Below are 9,545 nucleotides of genomic sequence, written 5' to 3' on the forward strand. Positions count from 1 at the left end.
CACACACACACACACACACACACACACACACACACACTAAAGCTCCCTTGCAGGAATAGGTAATGTGCACATACCAAATGAACCCTCACAGACATCTGCAGTCACGCACCAGTATTAAGGGTCACACTCAACTCCAGCAGAGTGGTCGGAGTAGGGCAGTGATTCTCACACTTTTTAGACTCAAATGCCGGCTCTTAGTTTTCATTTGGATTTCTGACTAGCAAAAAGTAATGTTGTAATTCTTCTAGTGCAGAGAATTCAGAAAGATCACAGCAGGTCAGAATGCTTCTACTGCTATGGATTCCTGTGTGAAATCTTTAGGCAAGCATCTTGCGAATCATGCTTGCACGCCTAACAGTGCTAAGATCACATAGCACCCTGTAGCACCCCTGGAAGCACATCAAGGCACATCCAGGTGCTGCAGCACCCTGCTTAAGAACCACTGGAGCAGAGGATTTATACTCGCACACACATGTGCGCGCACACTGTAGTGCCTATTCAGACATTGTTGTGATTAGTTTCCTGTTGCCTACAGATCTGAACTCTCCTTCTGGGATTTCAAAGGGGTGGGGCTGAGTGCCTTGTGCATCCAGAAGTGGGAATGAATGACTCCAGCCACCACCCCTTGAGGTAGGCACAGGTCTTGCTTGCAGTACCCTGAAGAGTCTTTAATCAGCTAGGCCACAGCAGGAAGCATACCTGTGGCAAAGTGCATGCTCTCCCCAGCCAGCAGCAAGCAGCCTGCTTGACACCCATGAAAGAAATGTCCTTGCACAAATGGGTTCAACACCTGTTTAATGTTCTAGCAAACAATCCAATCTAATCCCCACATTAAATGAGGCTGCTTAATGTCCTGATCCAAACAAACAATCAAACAAAAGAGCAACCCCATCAAACTTCTCATCCAGCCAAAGGCGGTCAGAAATGAGCCGCAGCTCTTCGTCTCCTTTCCGCTCACCCCATCCCCATCTCCTCTACGGATCCCTCCCAATCCAGTGAGCTGAGCGTGAGGTCCTTTCAATGGCACTGCATCAGCCTGGGGGAGGGTCACATCAAATTATTTAAACTCGCAAACAGAAGGAGAAGAGAGGTACGTCGGGCAGAAGTTCCTAAGCGTGCAAGTCATGAGTTTGCATTGAGCCAGCACTTGCTTGTGCATCGCTGAAGTTGTTCTCTGGGAGAGCCCATGCCCATGCTGAGGAAATTCACTCTCAGGCATTTGCTGACGGAAACAGAGATAGCAGAGGCATGGCCAGTGCACTGCCAGGCACACCAGAAAGAGGACACAAACTAGATGGACAGGTAGGGCATGTGGACAGTTGGATGGATAAGAAGTTTTGGTGGGTGGCCTGAGTGGACTGGCTCTGTGAAAGGACAAGGTGGACAGGGTCGGTGGAGGATATAGGTCATCATGGGCCAACCTGCTTGGCAAGCCGATCTGCCTGGGCTGCTAGTCTGCTTTTTGCTCCCTTCCAATCTGCTGCATGCCACACACAGAGGCTGCCTGTGCCACTAATGGCATGTGTGCCGCAGGTTGGACACCCCTGGATTAGGCAGTGAGCTGGGTGGATGGATACCCAGATTAGAGGGCAACTGAGCTGAAAGGGCTCTGTGGAAGGGGTGGGCAGATGCACTAAGAGGACAGGTAAAACGGACAAGTCAAGCAAATCTCTAAGGGAATTTCTTTTGCATTTCCCCGTCCTCTCCAATGCGGGTGACCTCCCTGCATGCTGGGTGCTGAAAGGTGCTCTCTCTTCTGATTAACCTTCCCTTCTCTGCCTCAGCTCCCTTGAGGTCTGACTCCACAGTCCCTCAGTATGATGGGCAAGCTGGCACATTAGCCCTGCAGCCTGCTCTACACTACCTTTAAAGCCACAGAGAGATGATGATGATTGTGCAGGATTAAGACTCTTGCTGCTGCCTTCACTCTACGATGCAGATGGGGGACATCTTGGTCATGAGATAGCAGTCTGACCTAGTCTGGCCTGGCTTCCCTCCTCCAAAGGACTCCTCTTTTCACCTTGTTTGTGTGGCTTAAAGAGATACTATTATAAGTTAGCAGGCCAAGAAATTGGCCCTGCCAGGATGGTTGGCAAATACAGGTAAGAGGCCCATGCAGCCCCCCTCTCCCCCTTCCTCCATTGCGCCCATCTGTTCCATTGTTGTGTGAAGGCAGTAAAGAGTAATTAACAGGAGCACTGCTCCCTGAAGCACTGCACTGTGCATCTCTTTGCAGAGATGGCCTTCCTCCCAGGCATAAAGCAGCATTTATAAGCCATAAAAAAGATACAGAAGAGGAGAGCAGAGGTGTCTATCCAAAAGGGAATCGTCATGCTGCCATCAACACCAGCCTGTTCCTCCTCGCTCTCAAAGAACAGTATATGAACCACTGTAGCGCCCCTGCACACACAGACAATCCTACCCAAACACATAAATACCCTCACGCACAAATGCACGTGTGTATATACACACACACCACATTCACGCCCATTTCCTCCCTGCATACACACTGTATGTACACATCCTTCTTCCCCACACCCATACCCACTTCCACCCTGCACACACTGTATGCACACCATTACATACATGTCGTGTTTCCCACACCTCCCCCCATATGCATGCCCCCCACCTCCAGGGCTCTCCCATTCTGGTTTGCCTACTGTGCAACTAATGATGGTTTAACTCTTGCTTTTTATCAGAATGATTGCATTTTCATGCAGTGCCTTGGCAGGGGCAGAGGGTGCTTTATAAATAGTGTTATAATGATAATGAGGATTATTAATAAACCTGTACAAAGCAGGCATCCAAAGGGGAGACAGAGGAATAGTGCCCAGCCTCAGGATGCGGTTAAAAGTCTGCCTGTAAATCAACTCTCATTTATAATGTTTCCTCCAAGGGTGGTTTAATCAATTCAAACATAGAATTAAGCCGCAAAATGGGGAAGAAGTCTTCTGCAAAGACTAAAATCTAATTGTGGGAGCAGATTAAGCCCTGTGCCCAACTAATACATGCTGCAACTGCCCCCAACTACCAGAGATGACACTCCCCAGACTCAAGCTAGGTACCTCTCTTACCCCAGGAGCCAGTGCTTATCCCTTACCCAGCCACTAATTCCTTCCCCTTCTATTCTGAAGACTTGCAGGTCCCAACCATTAAACCCTGCCAGTGCTACTCAGGCTGCTAACTGGCGAGCTACCCCCATACTCCCACCCTGTTCATGCCAGGACAGCCCCACTGAAGTTACAAACTCAGCAAGGGTCTTGCTAGCAGCTGAATGGCAGGGCCAATGGAGTGGAGGCTTTTTGTGCCCAGCTCCCCATTATCTGTCCCACCCCATCACATTCACTCACTGGAAAAGGAAAGAAAGGGAAAGAAAGGAGACAGGGTTTCAAGGGAGAGGCAAGGGTGGGAAAGGGGTGTCTACAGCAAGCTTGAGATGAGCAGCTCCCTCCCCCCGCCACCTGTCTACTCGCCCTCAGGCTGCACACTGCTCCGTGGCACAAAAGAGTTGTGTCCTTCTCTAAGTCTGTAGCACAATCCAGTGTCCTCCGATCCTGCCGTGCCCACATGTCCCACTGGTGCACTCTGACTGGGCAATATCACTGGGGTTACTGTCTTGTTCAAGGAAGTGGGCATGGCTCTGGTATGATAGCCGATGCATAAAGTGCCAGGCCCAGGTATCCCAGCTCAGAGCTAACCCCCAAGACAGTGCCAATGGATGCCTGGCTTTTAGCCCATCTCTGCATAATTCCAACACTAGCTGGTTTATAAATCCCTTTTGTCCTTTTTTAATATTCTGCAGTAGCTGCACACACATTTATGCCCATTTTTCATTTCCCACTGAGCCAGGAGTTTAAGTCACTTTATTACATTTTTTTCCCCTTCCCTGGGTCCAATAGGGAGCTAAATATATTAGTCAAGCACGAGGAATTTTATTAAATACACAAGGCCACAAAAGTTCAATCCCCCTGAAAGTCCAAACCATTTAGTTACTTGTTGAAATTCCTGGAGCAAAAGAGAAAGGTTGAAATACAAATCTCCCCACCTCAACCAATTTCACTCGCCGGAGGGGCCCCCCAGGACTGCCAGCCACACAATTACCCTGGCTAATCTCACTCCTGGACTATATAAATGCCAAGCATGTCTACGGTTTATACCAGCCGAGATCAATTGCTGTATTTGATGCATTAAAGGCATGCTGACAAGGTCTAAAATTCAACGTGCCTTCCTCCCCGCCTGTTTTTTTCCCCCCAAAGGATCCACATAATTCCTTTATGCGAGTCTTAGTCCAAAAAATTTAGGCTTGTGAATAGGGCACTGGGCAGGAACCCAGGAGGTCAGAGGTCAACTCCTTCCTCTGAGATAAACTATATGTCACCTCTGGTGCCTAACTTAATCTTTCAGCTCCTGACCTGTAAAATGGGAATAAAACTGTCCTTCCTCCATCCTACTTCTTCTCATCTGCTGAGATTGGAAGGTCTTTGAGGCTGGAGCTGCCTCTCACTGGGTATATGTGCAGAATCTACCTGAACAGAGCCCTGAGCTCGACAAGGCTTCTGCGGGTTACCATTATAACGACCTTCAAATTAAAATACTGTCAGAAGCAAGAGCAACCTGGCAACAATGAACCCTTCTTCACAGCCTGGAATTCAAGTGCAACATGATGAAACGGTGTGCATACAAATGCCAGCCTTCAACAGCCATCTTGTAATAGCAAATGACAAAGTACGACCCAGATCTCAAGAGACCCCCTAGAATGACAACCCAGCCTCAGTGGAGCAAAGAACTATACCGAGAGGAGCAGGAGGCCCAGCTAGGATCTTACCTTTGCGTGCAATCCGAACACAGTTCAGCCTGGTTTCCTGCAGAGAGAAAAAAGATTGGAGATTCAACCAGGATGCAAGAGAGGGATCACTGGATGCTTCTCGGTGGGGAAGCTAGAACAAAATTTGGTCAGTTTACTGAAAATTTGTACCTGGGATAATGTTCTACATGAACCATGTTTGCTCTTCTGACTGATACTCTGTCCAAAGCCAAAGGGACAGCCCTGATGGACTACAATGATCAGTACTGAACTGTCCATCCATCAGCCTGCCCTAAACCAAGCACTGGCTGGGTCTCAGTTCAGAGTTCAACAAAGGCCTATAAACTGAGCTGCAGACAGCTCTGGAGCACAAAAACCCCCGTGATGAGCCCCAGGGATGGACTAGAAGGGACCCAGGAAGAAACACATCCCCCTCTGATTTAAGTGACCTGTCATTTAGGTTTCTGACTGCTGTCAATAGGAAGGAATTACCCAGGCCTGGCTCCAAAAGCAACAGGGCAAAGAGGAATAACCGTATACCAGCCTTTGGACAGCAGGGCTGGACAAACATTTTCTATGGTATTTGAACTAAGCATCATTTTTCACAAAGATGTCTCTCTGATGGCAATTTCGAAATTCTCATATGCTGCCATGATACCTCGTGAGGAGCTCCAGTTTGGTCTTTCAGCGGGACTTGAGGGCTCAGGCCTAAATATTTCAAAATTTTTAATATTCCAATTTCTGTCAAGAAAAATAAAAATGGCATGAAAAAATCCTGAATGTTTCTCAAATTCGTAACTGGGGGAAAGTGCTAGCCTGCCCCTGCCCCCACTCCATCTACCACCTATAGCAATTGCTCAGCCAGCCTCAGCTGTCACTGTGTGCAGGTGATGTCATATTAGAGGGATGCTTTGGTCTTTCCTCCAAAACTGTATCAGAGAAAAACTGATCATTTCCTTCGCTCTTTATTGAAATGCCTCTAATTTATCAAGAGTTTTGTGCAGACAAAAGGCACCAGCCCAACAGGCTTTGCAGGTACTGGCTGGGTTTTCAGATGGGGAGTATCAGCATAGTTTCATCTATGTCCACAGAGTTATATCAGATGAGAATCACATTTACCCACATAACATACCCCTCACTGGCAGAGGAAGAGCATGCTTCACTCACACTGCCCTATTAATGTGCCTCATGGGCCCTATGGTGAGAAGGACAAACAAACCCTGAGCTGCGATGCTGGATCTTCATGGCATCAGTCAGGAGCTGGGCTTAGACCACTATCTACTTGTAGACAGACCAGGAGATGGTGACCACCGTCAGTCATGACTGAGTGGGACTCGAGAGAACCAGAGAGAAGAGTCTGCCTGTCACAGCCCTAACAACAACCTAACAAGGTGTGAACAAATCCTTGGAAGGACAGCTTTGACTGCCGGCACCTTCCCACAAGGAAGGAAGCTGTCAGCTATCATCCATACTTCAACTAGACAGCAGCTTTGTGCACACCATGCCAGTTATCTGCCTGCTCAGAGCCAGTATTAGATGAGAGAGACACCTGCTATTGCTGCTACTGGAGCCTGTCCCTTCAGGCTTGACAGTTCATACCCCGGCAGATAGGATGGGAGCTACTAGAGCACGTGAAGATGACAAGGATCTCTTGAGGGAGCTCCAGTCCTTCCCACCATCTTTTTGAAGGAAATTAGCCAAGATGGGGAACAGAACTTTGGGTTAGTCGGAGCTTATTTGCCTCTGCAATGAAGTTGGGCAGTCAAAGCGAAGCCAGCTGTATGCATCTTGGAAAGCGTCAGAGAAAGACCTGCAAGGAGAACCTTGGTGGCCACTGGGGAGAAGGGAGCCTAGAGAAGGCCCCAGTGCTAAATGCTTCGTTGTATATATCCAGAAAGACCAGCAGAGCAGGGATTCTTGCTTCTATGCCTGCCTCTTCCCACCCACAAACACCTCCTGGGGAATCCTGTCTCCTTGTGTTGGAAGATGAGGGGACCCAATGAGATGCAATACCTACCATGGAGCCCCAGGCAGGCAGCATCACCCAGTGAAGATCTCCTGGTCAACTCTGCATCAATATATACAGGGCAATCCTTTCTGCTCCCCTCCCTGTACAGTGGCACAGAAGCATTTTCTTATCCTGCTGAGATTTCCCTCCAGAAACGTAACTGGGTAACTCATGGAAAGCCATTTTGTTGCACAGGCATAGCAAATAGCACAAAACCACAAATAGAGGGAGGCTCCCACTTCTCATTCGCTCCAGTCTAACGTGGAGCTGTTTGGGCATCAAGGAGCTACTCAAGGTGGCAGGGAGGGCCTGGCTTTATCTACTTATTTTTTTAAGGGCTATCAGTAGAAGCCCAAATAACAGTCCATCTTCCTGCAGGAAGCTGCCATCCAGCCAAAGCGATGAAGCACAGCGGGCTTCAGGGAACGCAGCTCCTGTCTGAACAACCTGCCAGGCTTTGGTAAAAGTTATGAAGCAAACCGTGTTATCTTTTTAAAATTTTAGTCCTATCGAGTGACTGACTCACAAAATACTGACAGCAACCAAAATACAAATTCAGACTTGGCAACAGCTTAGGAGGGCAATATTGCCTTTTGTCTGTGCTCTCCGTTCCAAGTGACTGGTGTGATTCCTGCATTAGAACGGGGTTTACAAGCAACCTGACGCTATTCTTCATGTGCTCTGAAATCATCCTGATCCCTCTCATGTCTCAGCAGCTTCCACTCCTGTGTCAAGTGACGTGACTAACCACTGTCATGTGCGGTTCATTCTCTCATCCTCTCCCAGGGAGTAGCTGTGTTTGCAGTGTTATCACATGATGCTGGAGTCCTGAAATGCAACTCCCACATTGGGAAGCAAGTTGGAAGGAAACGTGCAGCATCAAAGCTCTCGCATGCACAAAGCCAGTGAAGTTATACCTACACTGCACTGACATGTGGCATTGGAGGGTGGGCTTTTCAAAGGTGCCATCATGATCTGGACATCTCAGCCCCCCTCTTAGACAGCTCGGACAATCTGAACCCCAATAACCAACATGCCTGGACTCCAAATCAGCTCCCTGATGCCCATCTCTATATGACAGTGTGTTCGCTCTTTCACATCAGTGCCATCCTACTTAAGGCTAAAGGTCGTCTGTGGGGATCAGATGGCAGAACTGAGATCTGGGGGTAAGATCTGACATTTTCCTGCCCTCCAGCTCTGGCAGTAAGGTTAATACATATATGTATCTATATAGGGACTGAACCTAATTCCACTGAAGCCAATAGCAAAATTTTCATCAACCCCAGTAACAGTAAAATCAGGCACAGAGATGACAAGCCACCTAATCAACACAGTATGAAAAAACAGTGAAATACATGGAGACTGCTGAGACTGGCTCAGGCTGATTATGGGAAACAGAACCATCAAGCAAGCCTCCTCGGTTTTCTGTTGCGTGTGTATTTTGACACACGTGCTACTTTCCCTAAGAGTGAACAGATGTAGTGTTTGGCACTGCAGCTGGGGAGCACAGATTCCGAAAATGACTCTTAAAATTCTGACCTGCGATGTCTCCCATTCCCCATGCATTCCCCTGGAAAGGACGCACACCAGATCCCATCACCCATCAAATGAATGTCCTACTCTTCTGGCTGCTCAGAGACACCATGGCACTGGTCCCAGCCATCAGCTACTCACCCCTTTCAGGTTACTTGTGGCCTGGAAGTAGATAAGATAAGCCTTCTTGGGCTCCAGTGGTGGATTCCAGTACCCACTGTACGTCTGGTTGTCCCCAACAGTGAAAGGTTTGGCTTCGGTGAGGCTGCTGGGAGGCAGCTCAGCCCCAAAGTAATGCACGGAGCCCCGGGACATGGCATCATCGTACGTCAGTGGGACCGGGAAGCACTCCTGCCCGCTCAACTCCCTCTTCATCTTCTTGGGCCTGTCTTCCTCCACAATGACCTGGTATGTGCTGAGAGCATGACAAGGAGACAGAGACAAGAAAAAAAAGGATGGGAAACTACAGGGATATTGGCTGTAAAATGAAGAACCAACTCTCCCCAGCCACAAAGTTCTCTCAAACCTGATGACCCAGATACCATCCCACCCCTGCTCCCACAATCCCAAACCCTTGCATCACCATGGCTGGAAGGAAGAAAGCAGTTTGTGCCTACCGTGCACTTCCTGAAGACACACTCTCCCTGTACGTCCAGACCAGAGATAACGCTGGCTAATGGCAGCTTTTTGCCGCTAGTGCATTTTATCAGTCAGCAATTTCTATACACCTAACTGAGAAGGTGAGAGGACAATCACTTAATGCATGCAAAACGCATGCTAATTTATTTAAATTACTCAAATCCTGGGGCTGCAACGTGCTGGCAGCAAGTCTCTGACCTCAAATAAGCCTGGGACCCCTAGCCAGCATTCTCCACCGTACTCCACAAACCTCACCACCAACCTATTGCAGATGCTGAGAGCAAAAGGCTAAATGGTTTCAGCTGATTCTTTCATGCAAGTGGCTGGTCACCCAACTAGCATCTAAGTTTTCTTAGGAGAGAGGACAGAGAAGTCCCACAGGATGAGTCATAGGAGCAGATTATGACAGATCTCTCTGCTATCTTACTGATTTTGTTAATAAACCAGAAGAGCAACATGGTGAGTTTAGACTCTACCTAGTTTGAGAAAAACTTAAAAACAGTGCCTGTTTGCTCTACTGAAGGGACCATGTGAAAAATCCAGGTAGACATCTTTCCAACC

General features: G+C 48.2%; 1 protein-coding gene across 2 annotated transcripts in view; it reads right to left on the minus strand.

The window, feature by feature from the left end:
• PTPRU (protein tyrosine phosphatase, receptor type U) overlaps positions 1 to 9,545 on the minus strand; it is a 246,083-nt gene that overhangs the window by 98,717 nt on the left and 137,821 nt on the right. For both annotated transcript variants that reach the window (XM_019512143.1, XM_019512142.1), the window contains exons 11-12: positions 8,487 to 8,760; positions 4,826 to 4,862 (exon numbers count right to left, since the gene is read on the minus strand). In XM_019512143.1, the coding sequence (XP_019367688.1) occupies positions 4,826 to 4,862; positions 8,487 to 8,760 (311 nt within the window). The remainder of the gene's footprint in view (positions 1 to 4,825; positions 4,863 to 8,486; positions 8,761 to 9,545) is intronic.

This window comes from Gavialis gangeticus, unplaced genomic scaffold (assembly GCF_001723915.1).
Source record: "Gavialis gangeticus isolate Ggan-Ray unplaced genomic scaffold, GavGan_comp1, whole genome shotgun sequence".
NCBI lineage: Eukaryota > Metazoa > Chordata > Crocodylia > Gavialidae > Gavialis > Gavialis gangeticus.